Here is a 27,839-nt window from a genome sequence, read left to right on the forward strand (position 1 = left end):
CGCTAGAAATGTAGATGACAGATAGATGGACAGAGGAGACAGAGCTTGTACGTCCTCAGTGACAGAGCGCTAGAAATGTAGATGACAGATAGATGGACAGAGGAGACAGAGCTTGTACGTCCTCAGTGACAGAGCGCTAGAAATGTAGATGACAGATAGATGGACAGAGGAGACAGAGCTTGTACGATCCTCAGTGACAGAGCGCTAGAAATGCAGATGACAGATAGATGGACAGAGGAGACAGAGCTTGTACGTCCTCAGTGACAGAGCGCTAGAAATGTAGATGACAGATAGATGGACAGAGGAGACAGAGCTTGTACGTCCTCAGTGACAGAGCGCTAGAAATGCAGATGACAGATAGATGGACAGAGGAGACAGAGCTTGTACGTCCTCAGTGACAGAGCGCTAGAAATGTAGATGACAGATAGATGGACAGAGGAGACAGAGCTTGTACGTCCTCAGTGACAGAGCGCTAGAAATGCAGATGACAGATAGATGGACAGAGGAGACAGAGCTTGTACGTCCTCAGTGACAGAGCGCTAGAAATGCAGATGACAGATAGATGGACAGAGGAGACAGAGCTTGTACGTCCTCAGTGACAGAGCGCTAGAAATGCAGATGACAGATAGATGGACAGAGGAGACAGAGCTTGTACGTCCTCAGTGACAGAGCGCTAGAAATGCAGATGACAGATAGATGGACAGAGGAGACAGAGCTTGTACGTCCTCAGTGACAGAGCGCTAGAAATGCAGATGACAGATAGATGGACAGAGGAGACAGAGCTTGTACGTCCTCAGTGACAGAGCGCTAGAATGCAGATGACAGATAGATGGACAGAGGAGACAGAGCTTGTACGTCCTCAGTGACAGAGCGCTAGAAATGCAGATGACAGATAGATGGACAGAGGAGACAGAGCTTGTACGTCCTCAGTGACAGAGCGCTAGAAATGCAGATGACAGACAGATAGACTGGACAGAGGCAGAGCTTGTACGTCCTCAGTGACAGAGCGCTAGAAATGCAGATGACAGATAGATGGACAGAGGAGACAGAGCTTGTACGTCCTCAGTGACAGAGCGCTAGAAATGCAGATGACAGATAGATGGACAGAGGAGACAGAGCTTGTACGTCCTCAGTGACAGAGCGCTAGAAATGCAGATGACAGATAGATGGACAGAGGAGACAGAGCTTGTACGTCCTCAGTGACAGAGCGCTAGAAATGCAGATGACAGATAGATGGACAGAGGAGACAGAGCTTGTACGTCCTCAGTGACAGAGCGCTAGAAATGCAGATGACAGATAGATGGACAGAGGAGACAGAGCTTGTACGTCCTCAGTGACAGAGCGCTAGAAATGCAGATGACAGATAGATGGACAGAGGAGACAGAGCTTGTACGTCCTCAGTGACAGAGCGCTAGAAATGCAGATGACAGATAGATGGACAGAGGAGACAGAGCTTGTACGTCCTCAGTGACAGAGCGCTAGAAATGCAGATGACAGATAGATGGACAGAGGAGACAGAGCTTGTACGTCCTCAGTGACAGAGCGCTAGAAATGCAGATGACAGATAGATGGACAGAGGAGACAGAGCTTGTACGTCCTCAGTGACAGAGCGCTAGAAATGCAGATGACAGATAGATGGACAGAGGAGACAGAGCTTGTACGTCCTCAGTGACAGAGCGCTAGAAATGCAGATGACAGATAGATGGACAGAGGAGACAGAGCTTGTACGTCCTCAGTGACAGAGCGCTAGAAATGCAGATGACAGATAGATGGACAGAGGAGACAGAGCTTGTACGTCCTCAGTGACAGAGCGCTAGAAATGCAGATGACAGATAGATGGACAGAGGAGACAGAGCTTGTACGTCCTCAGTGACAGAGCGCTAGAAATGCAGATGACAGATAGATGGACAGAGGAGACAGAGCTTGTACGTCCTCAGTGACAGAGCGCTAGAAATGCAGATGACAGATAGATGGACAGAGGAGACAGAGCTTGTACGTCCTCAGTGACAGAGCGCTAGAAATGCAGATGACAGATAGATGGACAGAGGAGACAGAGCTTGTACGTCCTCAGTGACAGAGCGCTAGAAATGCAGATGACAGATAGATGGACAGAGGAGACAGAGCTTGTACGTCCTCAGTGACAGAGCGCTAGAAATGCAGATGACAGATAGATGGACAGAGGAGACAGAGCTTGTACGTCCTCAGTGACAGAGCGCTAGAAATGCAGATGACAGATAGATGGACAGAGGAGACAGAGCTTGTACGTCCTCAGTGACAGAGCGCTAGAAATGCAGATGACAGATAGATGGACAGAGGAGACAGAGCTTGTACGTCCTCAGTGACAGAGCGCTAGAAATGCAGATGACAGATAGATGGACAGAGGAGACAGAGCTTGTACGTCCTCAGTGACAGAGCGCTAGAAATGCAGATGACAGATAGATGGACAGAGGAGACAGAGCTTGTACGTCCTCAGTGACAGAGCGCTAGAAATGCAGATGACAGATAGATGGACAGAGGAGACAGAGCTTGTACGTCCTCAGTGACAGAGCGCTAGAAATGCAGATGACAGATAGATGGACAGAGGAGACAGAGCTTGTACGTCCTCAGTGACAGAGCGCTAGAAATGCAGATGACAGACAGATGGACAGAGGAGACAGAGCTTGTACGTCCTCAGTGACAGAGCGCTAGAAATGCAGATGACAGATAGATGGACAGAGGAGACAGAGCTTGTACGTCCTCAGTGACAGAGCGCTAGAAATGCAGATGACAGATAGATGGACAGAGGAGACAGAGCTTGTACGTCCTCAGTGACAGAGCGCTAGAAATGCAGATGACAGATAGATGGACAGAGGAGACAGAGCTTGTACGTCCTCAGTGACAGAGCGCTAGAAATGCAGATGACAGATAGATGGACAGAGGAGACAGAGCTTGTACGTCCTCAGTGACAGAGCGCTAGAAATGCAGATGACAGATAGATGGACAGAGGAGACAGAGCTTGTACGTCCTCAGTGACAGAGCGCTAGAAATGCAGATGACAGATAGATGGACAGAGGAGACAGAGCTTGTACGTCCTCAGTGACAGAGCGCTAGAAATGCAGATGACAGATAGATGGACAGAGGAGACAGAGCTTGTACGTCCTCAGTGACAGAGCGCTAGAAATGCAGATGACAGATAGATGGACAGAGGAGACAGAGCTTGTACGTCCTCAGTGACAGAGCGCTAGAAATGCAGATGACAGATAGATGGACAGAGGAGACAGAGCTTGTACGTCCTCAGTGACAGAGCGCTAGAAATGCAGATGACAGATAGATGGACAGAGGAGACAGAGCTTGTACGTCCTCAGTGACAGAGCGCTAGAAATGCAGATGACAGATAGATGGACAGAGGAGACAGAGCTTGTACGTCCTCAGTGACAGAGCGCTAGAAATGCAGATGACAGATAGATGGACAGAGGAGACAGAGCTTGTACGTCCTCAGTGACAGAGCGCTAGAAATGCAGATGACAGATAGATGGACAGAGGAGACAGAGCTTGTACGTCCTCAGTGACAGAGCGCTAGAAATGCAGATGACAGATAGATGGACAGAGGAGACAGAGCTTGTACGTCCTCAGTGACAGAGCGCTAGAAATGCAGATGACAGATAGATGGACAGAGGAGACAGAGCTTGTACGTCCTCAGTGACAGAGCGCTAGAAATGCAGATGACAGACAGATGGACAGAGGAGACAGAGCTTGTACGTCCTCAGTGACAGAGCGCTAGAAATGCAGATGACAGACAGATGGACAGAGGAGACAGAGCTTGTACGTCCTCAGTGACAGAGCGCTAGAAATGCAGATGACAGATAGATGGACAGAGGAGACAGAGCTTGTACGTCCTCAGTGACAGAGCGCTAGAAATGCAGATGACAGATAGATGGACAGAGGAGACAGAGCTTGTACGTCCTCAGTGACAGAGCGCTAGAAATGCAGATGACAGATAGATGGACAGAGGAGACAGAGCTTGTACGTCCTCAGTGACAGAGCGCTAGAAATGCAGATGACAGATAGATGGACAGAGGAGACAGAGCTTGTACGTCCTCAGTGACAGAGCGCTAGAAATGCAGATGACAGACAGATGGACAGAGGAGACAGAGCTTGTACGTCCTCAGTGACAGAGCGCTAGAAATGCAGATGACAGATAGATGGACAGAGGAGACAGAGCTTGTACGTCCTCAGCTTGTACGTCCTCAGTGACAGAGCGCTAGAAATGCAGATGACAGATAGATGGACAGAGGAGACAGAGCTTGTACGTCCTCAGTGACAGAGCGCTAGAAATGCAGATGACAGACAGATGGACAGAGGAGACAGAGCTTGTACGTCCTCAGTGACAGAGCGCTAGAAATGCAGATGACAGATAGATGGACAGAGGAGACAGAGCTTGTACGTCCTCAGTGACAGAGCGCTAGAAATGCAGATGACAGATAGATGGACAGAGGAGACAGAGCTTGTACGTCCTCAGTGACAGAGCGCTATAAATGCAGATGACAGATAGATGGACAGCGGAGACAGAGCTTGTACGTCCTCAGTGACAGAGCGCTAGAAATGCAGATGACAGATAGATGGACAGAGGAGACAGAGCTTGTACGTCCTCAGTGACAGAGCGCTAGAAATGCAGATGACAGACAGATGGACAGAGGAGACAGAGCTTGTACGTCCTCAGTGACAGAGCGCTAGAAATGCAGATGACAGATAGATGGACAGAGGAGACAGAGCTTGTACGTCCTCAGTGACAGAGCGCTAGAAATGCAGATGACAGATAGATGGACAGAGGAGACAGAGCTTGTACGTCCTCAGTGACAGAGCGCTAGAAATGCAGATGACAGATAGATGGACAGAGGAGACAGAGCTTGTACGTCCTCAGTGACAGAGCGCTAGAAATGCAGATGACAGATAGATGGACAGAGGAGACAGAGCTTGTACGTCCTCAGTGACAGAGCGCTAGAAATGCAGATGACAGATAGATGGACAGAGGAGACAGAGCTTGTACGTCCTCAGTGACAGAGCGCTAGAAATGCAGATGACAGATAGATGGACAGAGGAGACAGAGCTTGTACGTCCTCAGTGACAGAGCGCTAGAAATGCAGATGACAGACAGATGGACAGAGGAGACAGAGCTTGTACGTCCTCAGTGACAGAGCGCTAGAAATGCAGATGACAGACAGATGGACAGAGGAGACAGAGCTTGTACGTCCTCAGTGACAGAGCGCTAGAAATGCAGATGACAGATAGATGGACAGAGGAGACAGAGCTTGTACGTCCTCAGTGACAGAGCGCTAGAAATGCAGATGACAGATAGATGGACAGAGGAGACAGAGCTTGTACGTCCTCAGTGACAGAGCGCTAGAAATGCAGATGACAGATAGATGGACAGAGGAGACAGAGCTTGTACGTCCTCAGTGACAGAGCGCTAGAAATGCAGATGACAGATAGATGGACAGAGGAGACAGAGCTTGTACGTCCTCAGTGACAGAGCGCTAGAAATGCAGATGACAGACAGATGGACAGAGGAGACAGAGCTTGTACGTCCTCAGTGACAGAGCGCTAGAAATGCAGATGACAGATAGATGGACAGAGGAGACAGAGCTTGTACGTCCTCAGCTTGTACGTCCTCAGTGACAGAGCGCTAGAAATGCAGATGACAGATAGATGGACAGAGGAGACAGAGCTTGTACGTCCTCAGTGACAGAGCGCTAGAAATGCAGATGACAGACAGATGGACAGAGGAGACAGAGCTTGTACGTCCTCAGTGACAGAGCGCTAGAAATGCAGATGACAGATAGATGGACAGAGGAGACAGAGCTTGTACGTCCTCAGTGACAGAGCGCTAGAAATGCAGATGACAGATAGATGGACAGAGGAGACAGAGCTTGTACGTCCTCAGTGACAGAGCGCTATAAATGCAGATGACAGATAGATGGACAGCGGAGACAGAGCTTGTACGTCCTCAGTGACAGAGCGCTAGAAATGCAGATGACAGATAGATGGACAGAGGAGACAGAGCTTGTACGTCCTCAGTGACAGAGCGCTAGAAATGCAGATGACAGACAGATGGACAGAGGAGACAGAGCTTGTACGTCCTCAGTGACAGAGCGCTAGAAATGCAGATGACAGATAGATGGACAGAGGAGACAGAGCTTGTACGTCCTCAGTGACAGAGCGCTAGAAATGCAGATGACAGATAGATGGACAGAGGAGACAGAGCTTGTACGTCCTCAGTGACAGAGCGCTAGAAATGCAGATGACAGATAGATGGACAGAGGAGACAGAGCTTGTACGTCCTCAGTGACAGAGCGCTAGAAATGCAGATGACAGATAGATGGACAGAGGAGACAGAGCTTGTACGTCCTCAGTGACAGAGCGCTAGAAATGCAGATGACAGATAGATGGACAGAGGAGACAGAGCTTGTACGTCCTCAGTGACAGAGCGCTAGAAATGCAGATGACAGATAGATGGACAGAGGAGACAGAGCTTGTACGTCCTCAGTGACAGAGCGCTAGAAATGCAGATGACAGATAGATGGACAGAGGAGACAGAGCTTGTACGTCCTCAGTGACAGAGCGCTAGAAATGCAGATGACAGATAGATGGACAGAGGAGACAGAGCTTGTACGTCCTCAGTGACAGAGCGCTAGAAATGCAGATGACAGATAGATGGACAGAGGAGACAGAGCTTGTACGTCCTCAGTGACAGAGCGCTAGAAATGCAGATGACACAGATAGATGGACAGAGGAGACAGAGCTTGTACGTCCTCAGTGACAGAGCGCTAGAAATGCAGATGACAGATAGATGGACAGAGGAGACAGAGCTTGTACGTCCTCAGTGACAGAGCGCTAGAAATGCAGATGACAGATAGATGGACAGAGGAGACAGAGCTTGTACGTCCTCAGTGACAGAGCGCTAGAAATGCAGATGACAGATAGATGGACAGAGGAGACAGAGCTTGTACGTCCTCAGTGACAGAGCGCTAGAAATGCAGATGACAGATAGATGGACAGAGGAGACAGAGCTTGTACGTCCTCAGTGACAGAGCGCTAGAAATGCAGATGACAGATAGATGGACAGAGGAGACAGAGCTTGTACGTCCTCAGTGACAGAGCGCTAGAAATGCAGATGACAGATAGATGGACAGAGGAGACAGAGCTTGTACGTCCTCAGTGACAGAGCGCTAGAAATGCAGATGACAGATAGATGGACAGAGGAGACAGAGCTTGTACGTCCTCAGTGACAGAGCGCTAGAAATGCAGATGACAGATAGATGGACAGAGGAGACAGAGCTTGTACGTCCTCAGTGACAGAGCGCTAGAAATGCAGATGACAGATAGATGGACAGAGGAGACAGAGCTTGTACGTCCTCAGTGACAGAGCACTAGAAATGCAGATGACAGATAGATGGACAGAGGAGACAGAGCTTGTACGTCCTCAGTGACAGAGCGCTAGAAATGCAGATGACAGATAGATGGACAGAGGAGACAGAGCTTGTACGTCCTCAGTGACAGAGCGCTAGAAATGTAGATGACAGATAGATGGACAGAGGAGACAGAGCTTGTACGTCCTCAGTGACAGAGCGCTAGAAATGCAGATGACAGATAGATGGACAGAGGAGACAGAGCTTGTACGTCCTCAGTGACAGAGCGCTAGAAATGCAGATGACAGATAGATGGACAGAGGAGACAGAGCTTGTACGTCCTCAGTGACAGAGCGCTAGAAATGCAGATGACAGATAGATGGACAGAGGAGACAGAGCTTGTACGTCCTCAGTGACAGAGCGCTAGAAATGCAGATGACAGATAGATGGACAGAGGAGACAGAGCTTGTACGTCCTCAGTGACAGAGCGCTAGAAATGCAGATGACAGATAGATGGACAGAGGAGACAGAGCTTGTACGTCCTCAGTGACAGAGCGCTAGAAATGCAGATGACAGATAGATGGACAGAGGAGACAGAGCTTGTACGTCCTCAGTGACAGAGCGCTAGAAATGCAGATGACAGATAGATGGACAGAGGAGACAGAGCTTGTACGTCCTCAGTGACAGAGCGCTAGAAATGCAGATGACAGATAGATGGACAGAGGAGACAGAGCTTGTACGTCCTCAGTGACAGAGCGCTAGAAATGCAGATGACAGACAGATGGACAGAGGAGACAGAGCTTGTACGTCCTCAGTGACAGAGCGCTAGAAATGCAGATGACAGATAGATGGACAGAGGCTTGTACGTCCTCAGTGACAGAGCGCTAGAAATGCAGATGACAGATAGATGGACAGAGGAAGCAGGGATACACAGAGAATGTTAGAGAGGCAGGGGTTTACATTTCTAAAAGGGCCTTTTGGTGAAAGTATCGAAAATAGCAGACCTCCAAGCTCACAATGTGTCACGCTGCGACACATTGTGAGCTTGGAGGTCTGCTATTTTCGGCATGATGAAGTCTAAGTCAGGTATATGGCATGGAAAGAAGGACATTTGCATTTCTTTCACCATAGTGAAAACTGCATTCATGGTCTGGAGAGGGCACTTTTTACAGACTGATAAAAGGGCAGGGGCTCAAGCCTCCTTTGTATGTGAACGGTCACAGCTTGTCCGTATGTATATCTCTGTCTATGACGCCTGACACTGTGGTTCTATGGGGATTGGGCCCTTTAGGGCGAGGTTGCATGTCACCCTGAGGCGTCTTACTGGTAATGATTCAGACAAAAAGGGATGCAACCCATTTTGTCTGTCTGTCTGTCTGTCTGTCTGTCTGTCTGTCTGTCTCTCTGGCTGGCTGTCTGGCTGTCTGTCTGTCACAATTGACCCCGGGACCCTGACAAGCACCTGTAGTTGCAGGCATTACATTCACGTCATAAAGCTAGATAGTAGATCTGTCCATCATGTTGCTGCTCGGCCACAAGCTGTCAATAAACTGACACTACAACTGTCTGCAACTAGTCCTCACTTTCTCCTGGCTTTCTCACTCTCTCCCTATTGGCGAAAAAGGCCAGGCAATGAGTCATCCGAAATCAGCCCCTATGCCCTACATAAATGGTAAATGGTGCATTTATATAGCGCTTTTATCCAAGGCGCTTTACATAGATTGTGCATTACATTCACCCATTCACGCACACATTCATACACCGGTGGCGGAGGAAACCAATGCAAGGCACCAACCTACTCACCGGGAGCAAGGGGTTCAGAGTCTTGCCCAAGGACCCTTCGACATTAACTCAAGGGGAGCCCAGATTCGAACTGGGAACCCTTCGGGAACCCTTCGTGCTCCAATAACGGTTTCTCTACCCCTGAGCTATGGCACCCCTACATAATGCACTATATGGGGGTTCCACCATTTTCAAGTAGTGTCTGAAATAGAGGGTGTGAACATGCATAAAGTGAATGGCAAAGTGAGTGGCAAACTCGTCTAATATTGTTTAATGCAATCAGACAGGACTTTTCTGTGTGGATGTTTGGGCTGTCAAGACCAGAAAGTAGTTTTCTGTGTGGATGTATGGGCTGTCAAGACCAGAAAGTAGTTTTCTGTGTGGATGTATGGGCTGTCAAGACCAGAAAGTAGTTTTCTGTGTGGATGTATGGGCTGTCAAGACCAGAAAGTAGTTTTCTGTGTGGATGTATGGGCTGTCAAGACCAGAAAGTAGTTTTCTGTGTGGATGTATGGGCTGTCAAGACCAGAAAGTAGTTTTCTGTTTGGATGTATGGGCTGTCAAGACCAGAAAGTAGTTTTCTGTGTGGATGTATGGGCTGTCAAGACCAGAAAGTAGTTTTCTGTTTGGATGTATGGGCTGTCAAGACCAGAAAGTAGTTTTCTGTGTGGATGTTTGGGCTGTCAAGACCAGGAAGTAGTTTTCTGTTTGGATGTATGGGCTGTCAAGACCAGGAAGTAGTTTTCTGTTTGGATGTATGGGCTGTCAAGACCAGAAAGTAGTTTTCTGTTTGGATGTATGGGCTGTCAAGACCAGAAAGTAGTTTTCTGTGTGGATGTTTGGGCTGTCAAGACCAGGAAGTAGTTTTCTGTTTGGATGTATGGGCTGTCAAGACCAGAAAGTAGTTTTCTGTGTGGATGTTTGGGCTGTCAAGACCAGGAAGTAGTTTTCTGTTTGGATGTATGGGCTGTCAAGACCAGAAAGTAGTTTTCTGTGTGGATGTATGGGCTGTCAAGACCAGAAAGTAGTTTTCTGTGTGGATGTATGGGCTGTCAAGACCAGAAAGTAGTTTTCTGTGTGGATGTATGGGCTGTCAAGACCAGAAAGTAGTTTTCTGTGTGGATGTATGGGCTGTCAAGACCAGAAAGTAGTTTTCTGTGTGGATGTATGGGCTGTCAAGACCAGAAAGTAGTTTTCTGTGTGGATGTATGGGCTGTCAAGACCAGAAAGTAGTTTTCTGTGTGGATGTATGGGCTGTCAAGACCAGAAAGTAGTTTTCTGTGTGGATGTATGGGCTGTCAAGACCAGAAAGTAGTTTTCTGTGTGGATGTATGGGCTGTCAAGACCAGAAAGTAGTTTTCTGTGTGGATGTATGGGCTGTCAAGACCAGAAAGTAGTTTTCTGTGTGGATGTATGGGCTGTCAAGACCAGAAAGTAGTTTTCTGTGTGGATGTATGTAGGGATGTGCCGAAAGCAAAATTCTTGGCCGAAACCGAATACCGAATATTGGAAACATTTGGCCGAAAACCGAATACCGAATAGCCGAATAATACATGTATATAATGTATTTTGTATTACAATTTTTTGCACCATTGCTGTACCTTTGTTGTAAAGCTACCTGATTATGGCAAAAGACATGATTATGGCAAAACCTTAAATAATAATCACCATATGGTTCCATAAAACATTTATTTCTCACTTTTGAATGCACACATAACATATTTATTTTTGTGTATAATTATTTATTTACTATTGTGTAGTAAATTTGTAATAAAAGACAAATTATGTCTCAAAATATTAACATTCCATATAGTTGAATTATTGCATCATAAAGAAATATCAATGTAATTATATTTCTTTATATATATATATATATATATATATATATATATATATTGAATATCCTATACATTATTCGGTAGTATTCGGTAGTATTCGGTATTCAGTATTCGGTAATATTCGGTATTTGGTATTCGGTACTATTCGGTAATAATTATTCGGCTGTAAAATCAAACCGAACCGAAACCGAATATGCGTTTTTTGGCACTATTCGGCCGAAAATTTTCGGCGCCGAATATTCGGTCACATCTCTAGATGTATGGGCTGTCAAGACCAGAAAGTAGTTTTCTGTTTGGATGTATGGGCTGTCAAGACCAGAAAGTAGTTTTCTGTTTGGATGTATGGGCTGTCAAGACCAGAAAGTAGTTTTCTGTTTGGATGTATGGGCTGTCAAGACCAGAAAGTAGTTTTCTGTGTGGATGTTTGGGCTGTCAAGACCAGGAAGTAGTTTTCTGTTTGGATGTATGGGCTGTCAAGACCAGGAAGTAGTTTTCTGTTTGGATGTATGGGCTGTCAAGACCAGAAAGTAGTTTTCTGTTTGGATGTATGGGCTGTCAAGACCAGAAAGTAGTTTTCTGTGTGGATGTTTGGGCTGTCAAGACCAGGAAGTAGTTTTCTGTTTGGATGTATGGGCTGTCAAGACCAGAAAGTAGTTTTCTGTGTGGATGTTTGGGCTGTCAAGACCAGGAAGTAGTTTTCTGTTTGGATGTATGGGCTGTCAAGACCAGAAAGTAGTTTTCTGTGTGGATGTATGGGCTGTCAAGACCAGAAAGTAGTTTTCTGTGTGGATGTTTGGGCTGTCAAGACCAGAAAGTAGTTTTCTGTGTGGATGTTTGGGCTGTCAAGACCAGAAAGTAGTTTTCTGTGTGGATGTATGGGCTGTCAAGGCCAGAAAGTAGTTTTCTGTGTGGATGTATGGGCTGTCAAGACCAGAAAGTAGTTTTCTGTGTGGATGTATGGGCTGTCAAGACCAGGAAGTAGTTTTCTGTGTGGATGTATGGGCTGTCAAGACCAGGAAGTAGTTTTCTGTGTGGATGTTTGGGCTGTCAAAGTGTGTTTTTGCCACTCAGTAGGCGTTCCCACATCTTCTATTCTATTGAGTCAACTATCCCACAATGCATCTGGATTTGTAGGGAACAGTCGATGGTCACTAGCCGAGTGCTGCCACCCCACAATGCACTGCGCTGCCTCTTGCTTTGAACACAAGCACACAGTGTGCACGAGCATGTAGTGTGCACGAGCATGTAGTGTGCACGTGCATGTAGTGTGCACGAGCATGTAGTGTGCACGAGCATGTAGTGTGCACGAGCATGTAGTGTGCACGTGCATGCAGTGTGCACGAGCATGTAGTGTGCACGAGCATGTAGTGTGCACGTGCACACTGCAGGCACATTTCCGAGGCCGGAGGCAACACAGCTAGTTGCCTCTGAGCAAACGCTGTAGAACCGGGGCCGCCCGTAGCAGAACCACCAGCCAACGAAAACAACCGTCCACAGCCTTGTCACCAGGAAACAAATTATGAAAAAAGCTCAAAAAGTTGGACTATGAAGAGGACAGAGGCTGGTTAGCTCTGGTGGCTTCAGTTTTCCCTTTTTTTTTATTGTACTGTGCTGTATATTATCGTCACTGTCTGGCCAAAACCTCTGAAATCCATTTTTGAGGATTTAGATTTTTTTTTTGGCATAAATCAGGGCTATTGAACACCCTTTACATCTGAGTGTTGGTTAAAACAATATTGAACTCCGCACTTTCTGCCAAACCAGCTAACTCCAAACGATTGCCCCTCTCTTTTTTGAGCGGTGGTAAACCGCTCCATAGAGTGGCTGTGCGTGTGTGTGTAGCCTTTTTCCTCAGCGTTTTGCCATAACAAAATGTGTGTACGTAGCATCATGTTTGTGTAGTGATGTCATCATTGTGTGTCTGTAGCCTTTTTCCGTGTGTGTGTAGCATAGCCTGTGTACATCCTAGACTCAACTCCTAGTCTGAAGACGTTATGCAAGCACGCCCACCGCTCACTTCACATTGGGTGTGATTTTTTCATAAATATGTGCTATTGAACATCCTTTACGTCTGTGTGTTGGTTAAAATAATATTGAACCAATGGAAAGTAGTAAAAAGCCCTTCGGTCAAAACCTCCTAACTTGAGCTCATTTTCCCGTAAATGAACATTTTGGAGTTAGGAGGTTTCGTCCCGACAGCAGAGATATATACAGTATATAAATTGTATTCATTCACAATACTACTGTCATTGTATCCCAACAGCACATGGCAGGAGACTATGAATGAGATGATGTCATGATAAATGTCTGATGACATATTGATGACATATTGATGACATCATAATGATGATAATGTATCTCTTGTCCAACAGGAAGTGGAGGTGTTGGACATCATAATGACATCATAATGATGATAATGTCTCTCTTGTCCAACAGGAAGTGGAGGTGTTGGACATCAGCTCCATCAGAGACACCAGGACGGGAAAGTTTGCCAAACTGCCAAAGGTAAGGTGTGTGTGTGTGTGTGTGTGTGTGTGTGTGTGTGTGTGTGTGTGTGTGTGTGTGTGTGTGTGTGTGTGTGTGTGTGTGTGTGTGTGTGTGTGTGTGTGTGTGTGTGTGTGTGTGTGTGTGTGTGTGTGTGTGTGTGTGTGTGTGTGTGTGTGTGAGGTGTGGGTGTGTGTGCGCCTGCGTGCGTTTGTGTGTGTTTGGACAAAAATGTCCTGTCAAGCATAGCAAAACCACGTCTCTGGTCCTCTTGAAGGAAATAGAGTAATGAAAACATTACGTGACTCGCTCATCCCCCGGTTCACAGGAGTAACCTCTTGGAGAGTAACTTGGAGAATAACATTGAGTCATCTTAAAATCGTCTCATAATAAGCATTGCGGTCCAAAAATAAACAAACGGTTTGCACGATATTGTCGTGGAGGTGGCTCTGTATGGTTTATGATAGTCAGTCACTCATATTTGATTCAGTCTCTCTCTGGTGGAATTGTAACTAATTCGGCGACAGACAGTAACATTAGCGTTTTCTCACCATTGTTGTTTCTTCATATCCATATGAGTCAAACCGCTGAGATCATCACACTCGTTTGACTTGAGAGCTAACATGACCACACAATTTGTATTATTATTATTTTAACCTGAGGGGGAATACCAGGAATACCAGCACTGGTCTTACATACTGTATAAGACAAATGCACTTAAAGGACAACTTTAGTTTTTTACAACAAGGGTTCATATTTTAGATTGTCATTAAAGAATATAAAAGATGAGTGTTAAAATTATTTCATTCACTTCTTTCTATTGTTTTAGAGATTCTTATTTCAGTGGTTGGGGGCATGCGTACAAGTGGCTTATGGGGTCTAGAAGTGTTACTGTAAATAGCAATAAAGAAACTGCTGGCATATTGTGTCTAAAAAGACATATTTAGCCACTTGTACGCATGCCCCCATGCGTACGCATGCCCCACATTTTAGCACGGTAAACGCGATAAAACAATAGAACGAAGCAAACGAAAACATTTTTACACTCACTTTTTCTTTTCTCTAATTACAATCTAAAATATGAACCCTTGTTGTAAAAAGACAAAGTTGTCCTTTAAATAGTAGGGACAAAGTAGGGAAATAGTGGGAATCAATTCTGTATAGACGTGTCACACTGACTATCTAGAAAATAAACACATGGCACTTCATTTCAAAAAGGTTGCTGACCCCTGAACTATTCTCTCAGGAATGTGACAAAAAAAACACAATCTCCATTAATTGCGACCGTCAGGTCGCAGTTACTATCAAAACCTCCACTGTCTGTCTGTCTCAGTCAGTCTGTCCGTCCCACGTCACGTCACACTTTTGCCCTACTCATATCTCCACCACCGTTGCCCCTATCCATGCCAAACCTTTCACACACTCATTTCTCACTTGGCCCTCTTCTAGCGCCACCATGAGGTTGTTTCTTGCGAAACACATTTTTGGACAATGCTCCTACAGATTTTGCCCTAAAATCACGCAAAGTGGTACAAGGTATCTCTACAGTCATGTCATCAACATGGATCTGTCCCATTTCCCATATTCCCTCCTGATTGGCTACCATTGCCTTCTAAAGTTTGTGTATGCGACCTGACGGTCGCTTATATCCTGATTTAGGGAATCTTACTGGTTAATTTAGTATTCCTCTAGGGCAGGGGTGGGCAACATCTCTTTCCAGGGGGCCATACTGACTTTGATAAAGTGAGCGAAGGGCCACACGTTGGACAATGGAAACTTGAAACATAGTGCTGAATGAAGTTAAAACTGCATGAATTTGATAGACATGACAGACAATTGCCTATTTTGCGTGGTGTCTTTAAGGCTTATGAATTATTTTATAAATATGGATCGATGGCAGACTATTTCACTCTTACATTATAAACATTTAACATTTGAGTACATACGGATGGAATATGGAATGCAGTATATACTAAACTGGTACATAGGCCTACGTATTAATTACTAAAAATGAATTGGAGTTCTGTTAAAAGAACATGATGCTGCCTTTTAACATGTAGATTTTATGGGGCTAATTTTGTTTTTCTTGAGGACTTCAAGGGCCGTATTGAGATGGTGGAAGGGCCGGGTCCGGCCCCCGGGCCGTATGTTGCCCTTGTGTGCTCTAGGGTTAGGCTTGTAGGAGATTGGTTTAAAGTGTTACAAAAGGCCAAAGAAAATAGCAAAAAGAAATAGCTACTACAGGCTGTATAGTGCATTCACAGTGTGGCTGTGTGTGTACTGTGTATGTGTGAACATGTCGCCCCCTGCTGTTGATGACCGTAATAGCAGGCAGTCACTAAACAGCTGTGTACAGTACACTGTACAAAACCTCAGTGTTGATTTGACTGTGTGAGTGTACAGTACCACCGGGTCCATTTGGTTACATTGTGGGCGTGTACCATATGGGTCCATTTGGTCCATTTTCAAGACATTATTACACTTCACACTTCTATTCCTAATATAAAGCCATTTAACAGTAACACTTATTAGCACTTATTGAACAGGCACGTGTACACATAGACATCAAAGGGGGCTTGAGCCCCTGCCCTTTTATCCATCTGTAAAAAGTGCCCTCTCCAGACCATGAATGCAGTTTTCACTATGGTAAAAGAAATGTAAAATGCCCCCTCTTTCCATGCCATACCTGAAGGCAGCGTTCAAGAGAATTGCCTTGTCCAAACTCTCCTGAATAGAAATCCAATATTGACTTGATTATGCTTAGTTCAGTGTGGAATCACGCACCGAAAATAGCAGACCTCCAAGCTCACAACGCGTCGCGCTGCGACGCGTTGTGAGCTTGGAGGTCTGCTATTTTCGATATTTTCACCAAAAGGCCCTTTTAGAAGTTTCAGCCCCTGCCTCTCTAACATTCTCTGCACGTCCAAGCTAATGAATTATTGTTTTGATGATATTTAATGATGATATTTAATGATGATATTTAATGATGATATTTAATGATGATATTTAATGATGATATTTGTTACTTTGTTACTTTTTATCATCTTCATAGATGGTGGTCAGCCACAAACTCAGTGTTGTAAAGTAACTAAGTACATTTACTTAAGTACTGTACTTAAGTACACTTTTGAGTTATTTGTACTTTACTTGAGTGTATCCAATTTACAATACTTTTACTTCTACTCCATTACATCTCAGATCCAAATATTGGTCTTTTACTCCACTACATATATTTGAAAACATAGTAACTAGTTACTTTGCAGATAAATTATGATATAATAAAAAATGCATAAACTACTTTAGCACTTTATTTTATGCCTTGACTATTTGAAAATAGCCGATCTACAAGCTCACAACGCGTCGCGACCTGTTGTGAGCTTGTAGATCTGCTATTTTCAAATATTTTGTACTTTTACTTTTTGTACTTTGAGTACATTTTGATGCCAACACTTTCATACTTTTTCTCAAGAACATTTTGAATTCCGGACTTTTACTTGTAACAGAGTATTTCTATATTGCAGTATTGATACTTTTACGTAAGTAAAACATGTGAGTCCACCACTGCACAAACTCATGGTCACAACAACTGGCCAATAATAAAAAAAGATATCGGTTCTGTTCAGAATGTGTCGTTTCCCATCTTTCCTCAACAGTGGGCTCGATAAAAGCTCTGCTCAATAAGCAGGATTGCTCATTATCATGGTTTCCTATGGAAATAAGCGTAGTCTTTTCTAGGATCTCCTAGGATCTCCTTTTAGTAGACCTTGTACCAGTGAACTGTACCGTCATGAAACTGTACCTTTTTCTATGTAAACTGACAATAATTGACGGCAAACACATTTATTGGATGTAAACACAAAGCCTGTGTGCATGTGTTTCTCTGTGTGCTGTCTGCATGTGTGTGTGTGCATGTGTTTTTATAACAGTCGTGTGTGTGTGTGTGTGTGTGTGTGAGCGTGTGTGTGTGTGTGCATGTGTTTTTTATAACAGTCGTGTGTGTGTGAGCGTGTATGTGTGTGTGTGCATGCGCACGTGCGTGTGTGTGTGTGTGTGTGAGCGTGGGTGTGTGTGTGCATGCGCACGTGCGTGTGTGCGTGTTGACAGTCCAAAGGTGACAGTGATAGTCTCTGTAATGACTGACACATGGAACAACCATACAGGAAGTGATGTAACAGGGGACTGCCGGGACAGGAAGTTATTGTTGAAGCTAGCTCATAGACGCACGCACGCACGCACGCACGCACGCACGCACGCACGCACGCACGCACACACACACACACACACACACACACACACACACAGTTACAGTGTCTTGTACAGACAGGATGTCAGGTTATTGGTTATTTCCTCATCAGACATAAACATGCATAAACATTAATAATACTCTATATTGTTGCTGTCAGCCATAAGGGTGTAACGATTCATTTTAATAGCGATTTGATACATATCACGATACATGGTTGACGATACGATACATGGACGATATTGGTTCATTCATGGTGATACGATACGATTCGATTCAATGATTTAAAATCATTGGCTCGAGAACAGATCCCGAATCAACGGATCATCCACGGGGCGAGGTACAGCCCATCAGACTGCATGATGTCTCGTCCCCACTCGCAGGGCACGTTCCAGGAGACTAGTTGTGGCTGTATAATGTCACAGCGCGCAGTAGGCGGAAAAACAACGATGAGCCAAACAAGAAAACGCAGGGCTGTTGTAACACTAACAGTGTTGTTGCTTTTTTACAAAGCTGAATTTTGAGTATGGTTGGATGGTTGTTGTTGTTGTTGTTGTAGCTTGAGGTAGCATTGGCTGCTACTGAGTGCTCACAAGACGACAAGACAAGCAATGGTAGTTGAAACGGTGTTACCGATAACTGCGGTGTTGACACGGACTATATTTTCGGTGTTGAAAATCTCATACCGTTGCAACCCTAATCTCCACCTCTCAACTTTCTATATTTTTATTCACCCATTTAGATCTAATGCTTTAACTATTGAAAAATAGTAGATATACAAGCTCACAACGTGTGCCGCGCTGCGAGCTTGTAGAATATATATTTTTAAATGCGAACATTTGTAACTCAAATATTTGCTTAGAGTCTTGCTCAAGGACTCTTCCACACTAACTCTGGGGAGCCCGGGATCGAACTGGGAACCCTCCTGGAGCCCTCTGTGTTATAAGACGGCAGCTTTACCCCTGAGCCACCACCGCCCACATGTGTGTGTGTGTGTGTGTGTGTGTGTGTGTGTGTGTGTGTGTGTGTGTGTGTGTGTGTGTGTGTGTGTGTGTGTGTGTGTGTGTGTGTGTGTGTGTGTGTGTGTGTGTGTGTGTGTGTGTGTGTGCGTGCGTGCGTGCTTGCGTGCAATCTCCCAATCTGTCCCATTCACTGTCTAAAGATTAAACAAATACCATGAGACCGTTAACAACACCACACCTTTCCTATGACCCTGTGTGTGTGTTATACTTAGCATTAGGGCTGGTGTTTGTTTAAAGTGTTGAGTCAGAATTAAGGAATTAATGTAAGTCAATATCCTCCACGCGAGGAGGATTGTGTGTGCGCGTGCATGCGCGTGTGTGTGTGTGCGCGCGTGCGTGCGTGTGTGTGTGTGTGTGTGTGTGTGTGTGTGCATGCGACCGTGCATGGACTGCATCACTACACTGAACTTGCCTGGCCATCTGCCAAGTACAGAAACACCTGAGAAACATTGAGATCAGTCCGTTATGAGGTCTGTTGTTTTTGCCTCATTCATATTGTCTTTCAGGATCATAAGGTATATTTATCCAGGTGTTTCAGGACCATAAGGTATATTTATCCCTGTCTTTCAGGACCATAAGGTATATTTTTAGGACCATAAGGTATATTTTTTCCCTGTGTTTCAGGACCATAAGGTATATTTTTTCCCTGTGTTTCAGGACCATAAGGTATATTTTTTCCTAGTGTTTCAGGACCATAAGGTATATTTATCCCTGTCTTTCAGGACCATAAGGTATATTTTTAGGACCATAAGGTATATTTTTTCCCTGTGTTTCAGGCCCATAAGGTAGTTTTTTGCCTTGTCTTTCAGGACATAAGGTCTATTTTTTCCTTGTCTTTCAGGACCATAAGGTATATTTTTTCCTTGTCTTTCAGGACATAAGGTCTATTTTTTCCTTGTCTTTCAGGACCATAAGGTATATTTTTTCCTTGTCTTTCAGGACATAAGGTATATTTTTTCCTTGTCTTTCAGGACATAAGGTCTATTTTTTCCTTGTCTTTCAGGACCATAAGGTATATTTTTTCCTTGTCTTTCAGGACATAAGGTATATTTTTTCCTTGTCTTTCAGGACATAAGGTATATTTTTTCCTTGTCTTTCAGGACCATAAGGTATATTTTTTCCTTGTCTTTCAGGACATAAGGTATATTTTTTCCTTGTCTTTCAGGACATAAGGTATATTTTTTCCTTGTCTTTCAGGACCATAAGGTATATTTTTTCCTTGTCTTTCAGGACATAAGGTCTATTTTTTCCTTGTCTTTCAGGACCATAAGGTATATTTTTTCCTTGTCTTTCAGGACATAAGGTATATTTTTTCCTTGTCTTTCAGGACATAAGGTCTATTTTTTCCTTGTCTTTCAGGACCATAAGGTATATTTTTTCCTTGTCTTTCAGGACATAAGGTATATTTTTTCCTTGTCTTTCAGGACCATAAGGTATATTTTTTCCTTGTCTTTCAGGACATAAGGTATATTTTTTCCTTGTCTTTCAGGACATAAGGTATATTTTTTCCTTGTCTTTCAGGACATAAGGTATATTTTTTCCTTGTCTTTCAGGACCATAAGGTATATTTTTTCCTTGTCTTTCAGGACATAAGGTATATTTTTTCCTTGTCTTTCAGGACATAAGGTCTATTTTTTCCTTGTCTTTCAGGACCATAAGGTATATTTTTTCCTTGTCTTTCAGGACATAAGGTATATTTTTTCCTTGTCTTTCAGGACATAAGGTATATATTTTCCTTGCCTTTCAGGACCATAAGGTATATTTTTTCCCTGTGTTTCAGGACCACAAGGTGCGTGACGTGCTGGGCTTCGGTAAGGGCGATGCGGTGGAGTCCAAGCTGGTGACGGTCGTCCACGGCAACGACCTGGTCAACATCTCCTTCCTCAACTTCCAGGCCATGCTGGAGGAGACCGCCAAGGTAACCATGGAAACCATGGAATGATTCCATTGTCCGGGAGGGTTGGTTGGACCATACATTACATTATATAGACCGGTGGTTCCCATGGAAACCATTGATCCCATTGGCCGGGAGGGTTGCTTGGACCATAATATTATGTAGAACAGTGGTTCCCATGGAAACCAATGATCCCATTGGCTGGGAGGTTGGTTGGACCATACATTATATAGATGCCAAACGTTTTAGCTTGAGACCCAAAGAGAAATTTGACTTGAAAATAGCAGATCTACAAGTGCACAACGCCTCACTTCACTTCACATTTTGAATATTCTACACAATGAGCACTTTTACTTTTGGTACAGTACTTAGTTTAAGAAACACAGGATTAGATGTTAATTTAAACGAAGTGTGTGTGTGTGTGTGTGTGTGTGTGTGTGTGTGTGTGTGTGTGTGTGTGTGTGTGTGTGTGTGTGTGTGTGTGTGTGTGTGTGTGTGTGTGTGTGTGTGTGTGTGTGTGTGTGTGTTACAGATATGGACAGAAGAATTGTTTAAGCTGGCCACAAACATACTGTCCCAGAATGTGTCGCGGAACACTTTCCTCCTCAAAGCGTAAGTGTGTGTGTGTGCGTGCATGCACTAAAACTAACCCTAACTCTACCCCCAACCCTAAACCTAACCTCAGTAACTAGGCCTGTGCAAAAAAATCGATTCACTATATTATCGCGATGTTAAGGCCGGCGATTCAATTAATCGATTTTCAAAGTTCAGAATCGATTTTCCCGATTTTATTAAAAAAAAAGAAAAAGAAAAAAAAAGGCGAAAGACAGAGGAGAGCCGTTATTCTCCCCTCTCTCTCTCTCTCTCTCTCTCTCTCTCTCTCTCTCTCTCTCTCTCTCTGTGTGTGTGTGTGTGTGCAATGTGCATGCGTGCGGCAGTTCACTTCTCTGTGAGCCACGTTTCTCCCCTCTACACACACGCACACGGAGTAGAGAGAAAACTGCTCTGCTCTTGGATACATACACCACTGACACTGGAATAATTCATCATAGATCATAATATAAGTAGCTTACTTTTACCTTTGTAGCTGTTGTCATCTCAAAGTAAAATCCACAATGTTATGCTCCAAATTGCTTGGATTAGAATCCAGAGAAGCCAGCTGTGTTTAACGAGGCTCGTTTAGAATGACCCTAATTTGACATAGTGTGTGAGTGTGTGTGTGTGTCTGTGCGCGTGTGTGTGTGTGTGTGTGTGTGCGTGGCTTAACGTCTCTCTCCTTCCCTCTCTGTGTGCGACATGAGAGATAACTACTCAGTCACTCACGTTGCTGTAAAACTTCCCAAAAAAAACATAATTCCAAAGCCATTGGAGTAGATATGGACAACAGTTGTTGTTGATCGAAGGATAAAGTTTGTAATTCCCTTATAGAGTTTAAAACAGTCATTTCCATAGGAGCTAACGTTTAGCAGCTAAAAAGGAGGATGAAGCGTTGCCATTCAGTTTCTGACACAGAAACAAGCAAACAGGTCTATAAAAAGGTGTTGCCAGATCCTGTTTTTGCGAGCAAACAGGTCTATAAAAAAAATAAAAAATGGGGAATGTCAGTCAAACAGAAATGTTGCTCTCTGATATTGTTTAAGAACAGTGGTTCTCAAACATTTTCATGCCAAGAGCAAGGATCCCAAATGTGTAATATAGTGTACAGAAAAACAATCTTAAGGGCTTTGGCCTATTATTGATTCTGCTTTTAAAGGAATATGTTATTAACCATTATAACCAAGTAACCTTGAACATAATGAAGGGCAGACAATATTGCCACTGTGTTTATAGGAAAACGTTTTTCTTTTTTTCTTTTGGAGGAATTTTCCTAGGACTAGGACTAGAATCGAAAGTTGAATTGAATTAATATATACAATGTCAATGTTGAGTAAGAGGAATCATTAAATATATAAATGCTGCTACAGTGACAAATTAGAAGAATTTATGGATTTCATGCTGTGATCGATCGGTGCCTGCAGCACAGCGATTTTTCTTTTATCTTTTATTTATGACTGTTGTGTTCTGTGTTTTCTGGCATCTTGACCAGGAACATGTTGTTGTAATGTTGTACCACTGGCACTTTGGCTGAAATAAATGTCAGAAAGATTGACTGACTTTATTTGGCTGCATTGATTTTGAAGTATATGATTCAACTTTTAATGTTTTATATTGTTTAGAATTGTTTTAAAATGTTTCAATATAAAAAAACTGTAATTTTTGGGGAAAAATCGCAATAATCGTGATTCGAATCGCAAATCGCAGGACAGCGCAATTAATTGTGATATAATCGAATCGTCACCCAATGAATCTAAATCGAATCGAATCGGGAAAAAGTGAATCGTCACAGGCCTATCAGTAACTAACCTGCCGACGTTAGTCAGAACAGCGGCCCGTCGTGATAGTGAGCGGACCCCTTCCCTTTAAAGGACAACTTTGTTTTTTTACAACAAGGGTTCATATTTTAGATTGTAATTAGAGAAAAGAAAAAGTGAGTGTTAAAATGTTTTCATTTGCTTCGTTCTATCGTTTTAGCACATTTAGCGTGCTAAAATGTGTGGGCATGCGTAGTTGCGTACGCATGGGGGCAGGCGTACAAGTGGCTAAATATGTCTTTTTAGACACAATAAGCCTGAAATGTCTTTATTGCTATTTACAGTAACACTTCTAGCCCCCATAAGTCACATCCAACCATGAAAGGTTGCATTGTATCTTGGGAATGGGCTTATTCTGTGTAAAATGACATATTTAGCCACTTGTACGCATGCCCTCAACCACTGAAATCAAAATAATTAAAATCTCTAAAATGATAGAAAGCAGTAAATGAAAACATTTTAACTCATCTTCTATATTATTTAATTACAATCTAAAATATGAACCCCTGTTGTAAAAAAAAAAAGTTATCCTTTAACAATACCATTATGATTTTTATCATTGATTAGTCAGCTTTCCAACGAGGTACAGCTTTATATGCATCGGACATTTGTGGAATGAGCACCACAGCCAAACGTTCATGCCAAAAATTGCACCTTTGTTGCTTGGTGCCTTGAATGGTTGCACTCTCTCCCTCAGTAATAAGGAAAAGAAAAAGAAAAAAACACATATTGGCCATTTTTACACTTTGTTTATTTTAAACTCGGTGTCAGGGAAACCCAAAACAAGAGCAAATGCCAGCAGAACAGTTTTGGTCGGCGCTACCATAGAGCTATAATAATAAGGGCGCTACCCACACGTTTGGCTGTGGCACTCATTCTGGTCGGCGCTACCCACACGTTTGGCTGTGGCACTCATTCCACACATGCCCGATGCTTACAAACTGTACCTTGTTGTAAAGGTGACAAATCAACGATAACAATGATATAAAACACAATACCAATATTGGTTTTATTAAAGGGGAGATATCATGGAATTAAGCTAAGTTTCCTAACTTTGTGTGCTGCCAGTGTAAACGGGGCCTTAGGGGTCAGGGTAAAGGCCCTTTTCCACTGGCAGCGATAACGATGACGATAACGATTTACATTTTTTTGTTTTCAATTGAAGTGGATAGGCAGCATCCACCCAACATCGTTGTTGATCCTAACGATATAGTTGTCGGCTATCGTTGTCTTTATTGGTGTTGGGTGGATGCTGCCGATCCACTTCAATTGAAAACACATTTTGTAAAAGGGGGCCTTTAGGCTGTTGTTAGCCTCGGAAACCCAGGCTTATTTTGGCGATTGGAAGAACTGTGCTGGTTCATGACATTTTAATTGTATAAAATAAATGTAGCTGTTAAGATTATTACTTATTTTACATCAGTATTGTTCATGTGAACTGTTTTGTTAAGGCTTATCTATTATAATTATAAAATTGCTATGATTTATCACTGGTTTTCCACCGCGGATCACTTCCTCATTTACTCAAAGTGGACAGCAGCAGGAGTCATGTCCCTTCCGTGTCATTTCGAGACGTCAGAGGACCTGGAGAGATACGCCGGAATACAAATAATGTCCGCGTTAGCTCAGAGAGGGCTGTTGTGTTAGCTCAGAGAGGGCTGTTGTGTTAGCTCAGAGAGGGCTGTTGTGTTAGCTCAGAGAGGGCTGTTGTGTTAGCTCAGAGAGGGCTGTTGTGTTAGCTCAGAGAGGGCTGTTGTGTTAGCTCAGAGAGGGCTGTTGTGTTAGCTCAGAGAGGGCTGTTGTGTTAGCTCAGAGAGGGCTGTTGTGTTAGCTCAGAGAGGGCTGTTGTGTTAGCTCAGAGAGGGCTGTTGTGTTAGCTCAGAGAGGGCTGTTGTGTTAGCTCAGAGAGGGCTGTTGTGTTAGCTCAGAGAGGGCTGTTGTGTTAGCTCAGAGAGGGCTGTTGTGTTAGCTCAGAGAGGGCTGTTGTGCACTGGAAATATAATTGGCTGCAGGTTTAGGGTTAAACATTAAGTAAATGATTTCACCAAGTTGTCATCCTAAAATGTTGTCAGATGTCACAAACCTGTGTTTTTGATTAATGATTGATTGTCTGCATTGTTTGTTCTTGCAAGGAAATTAAATACATTGTGATTGTTTTTCTGTTTTTTTTGTCACCTGCAACACCTTCATATCCCCCCCCCCCCCCCCCCCTCTCTCTCTCTCTCTCTCTCTCTCTCTCAGGTACACCAAGTTAAAATTGCAGGTCAATCAGGATGGGAAAATCCCTGTGAAAAAGTGAGGCACGCATGCACGCACGCACTCAATAAAATAATAAATCTAATAGAATAACAAGCTCCAACATGTGGCTCTGTCCGGGCTCTGAGTGTGGCCTACATCTGGCCTACATTTTGGCACAAAGCACTCATGTACACTGTTACTGTACATGACTGTAACCCGCCTGTCTGTCTGTGTGTCTGTCTGTCTGTCTGTGTGTCTGTCTCTCTGTCTCTCAGCATATTGAAGATGTTTTCAGATAAGAGGCGGGTGGAGACTGCACTGGAGCAGTGTGGCTTCCCCCAGAAGGTACAACAATAAAATAACACAAGCAGTGTCTCACAGCAGTGTTGATTAGACAGCACATTTTGGGTGCGTTCGGAAATGTGCACCGGGTGTGTGTTCAGTGTAGTGGGCGTGACGTTGTAGAGTGCGTTCAGTGTGGCTTATTTACGAACGACCAGTTTAAAAGGCAGCTGTGTGCTTTTTCACTCTGAAGGTAAACTTTCTGAAAAGCAGCAGTTGCCAACGTAACATTGCTATTGAAAGGAGATTTAATTCATGTTTTTGGAGACCTGCTTAACCTGAGTTGGCAACTGAGAGCTAACCACTGACCAGAGCGAGAGGCTTGAGGAGGATGCCTCCATCTGAGCCCATAGGGGCGGGGAGCCCTCAGGTAGAGTGGTATTCCAAAATAGAAGGAGATTTAATTCATAACATTGGCGTGCCTGCGTGTGAAACTACCAAGCCCAAACGACCAATTAAGCTGCAAATGCTGCATTTTGTGGTCATTTCCTCCATTGTTCAAAGCTGAGAAGCGCTCGAGACACAGCCATGAAAACTAACCAATCAAAACACTGCACTGACGAACCACACCGTCAAACCCCATCTTCTGAGTAGGGTCGGTGAGTGCGTGCACTCAGCACTCTGATGCGCCGCACACTGGTTTTCCGAACAACAACGCACCAAGTGCACCGAATAAACGAACGACAACATGGAACACCAGTGCGTTGAGTGCGCATTTCCGAACGCACCAGATGATTAGTTTTAGTTGTGTTTTAGTCAATGTTTTTAATGTTTTAGTTTTAGTCGAGTATGACTAAATGGCATAGGATTTTAGGCGACTAAATCTACAAAATCTTAATGTCTGTGTGTGTGTGTGCGTGTGTGTGTGTGTGTGTGTGTGTGTGTGTAGGCAGAGGGCATCAAGCCAGATGACTTCACGTGGGAATCCTTCCAGAGGTTCCTGGAGACTCTGTGTCTGAGACCAGAGATCCAGAGCATCTTTGAGATCCAGTATGTACCCATCTATACCCTCTACCCACTATACCCCCTACCACCCTACCATCTATACCCTCTACCACCCTACCATCTATACCCCCTACCACCCTACCATCTATACCCTCTACCCACTATACCCCCTACCACCCTACCATCTATACCCCCTCTACCCACTATACCCCCTACCATCTATACCCCCTCTACCCACTATACCCCCTACCACCCTACCATCTATACCCCCTCTACCCACTATACCCCCTACCACCCTACCATCTATACCCCCTCTACCCACTATACCCCCTACCATCTATACCCCCTACCCTACCCTCTCTCTGTGTCTGAGACCTGAAATACAGAGCATCTTCGAGATCCAGTATGTATCTACACACCCTACCATCTATACCAGGGGTGGGCATTATGTTTTCCATGGGGCCACAACATGAACAACAGAAAATATTGTGTAGGGCCAGGCCAAAAGGCAGTGCTCCCCGCAAGATGTGCTCCCCGCAAACTTTACCTCTGACTTCAGTAAATAAATACTTAGCAGTCCAATTTGTGTTGAAAACCCGGCATTCGACATCAAATTTTTTAGCCATTTTGATGGGTAAGATAAGGCAGTTGGTCTTGACGTGTGACCAGTCTGACCCAGAGATTGCGTTAGACCGGGAATTGCCGGATTTGACAGATTTTTTATGGCCAAGACCGAAAAATAAAATTCCTCCCGGACATCCTGACCGATTGAAAAACCAATGGTCATTTATCATTATCGCCGTCTGCTCCTCATGCGCAGGCTGCCTGCCTCTCTCTCTCTCTCTCTCTCTCTCTCTCTCTCTCTCTCTCTCTCTCTCTCTCTCTCTCTCTCTCTCTCTCTCGCTCGCTCGCTCGCTCGCTCGCCCGCGCGCTCCCCCGCCCGCGCGCTCCCCCGTTCTCTCTCTCTCTCTTTCTCTCTCTCGCTCGCTCATTTCAGTGTCAGTTTGCGATGCACGCACAGCATGTAAAGCCATGGGAATTAAGGAATGCACGCACGGTCAGCAATCAACCCATAAACAAACATTATACACTTGATTGAAGTTATGAGGAGAGGAGATGGAGTGGAGACAGTAGGAAGAACAAAGCCTTTTCAACTCTCCCAAAGTTGCATAACATGGACGCACTGTCACCACTCGACAGTGAGTATTGGATTAATTGCTGGCCAGATGAATATCAACCTTTTCATTATTCTGAA

At 44.3% G+C, this 27,839-nt stretch overlaps 1 protein-coding gene across 1 annotated transcript in view; it reads left to right on the forward strand.

Annotated features, from left to right (window-relative positions):
• The window catches only part of plcb3 (phospholipase C, beta 3 (phosphatidylinositol-specific)), a 134,917-nt gene that overhangs the window by 63,825 nt on the left and 43,253 nt on the right, over window positions 1-27,839 (forward strand). The window contains exons 3-8 of the mRNA XM_080741279.1: window positions 13,442-13,510; window positions 20,535-20,672; window positions 21,181-21,260; window positions 25,301-25,354; window positions 25,573-25,642; window positions 26,529-26,629. Of these exons, the coding sequence (XP_080597405.1) occupies window positions 13,442-13,510; window positions 20,535-20,672; window positions 21,181-21,260; window positions 25,301-25,354; window positions 25,573-25,642; window positions 26,529-26,629 (512 nt within the window). The remainder of the gene's footprint in view (window positions 1-13,441; window positions 13,511-20,534; window positions 20,673-21,180; window positions 21,261-25,300; window positions 25,355-25,572; window positions 25,643-26,528; window positions 26,630-27,839) is intronic.

This window comes from Nannobrachium achirus (genome assembly GCF_963921795.1).
Source record: "Nannobrachium achirus genome assembly, chromosome: 14".
NCBI classification, from domain to species: domain Eukaryota; kingdom Metazoa; phylum Chordata; class Actinopteri; order Myctophiformes; family Myctophidae; genus Nannobrachium; species Nannobrachium achirus.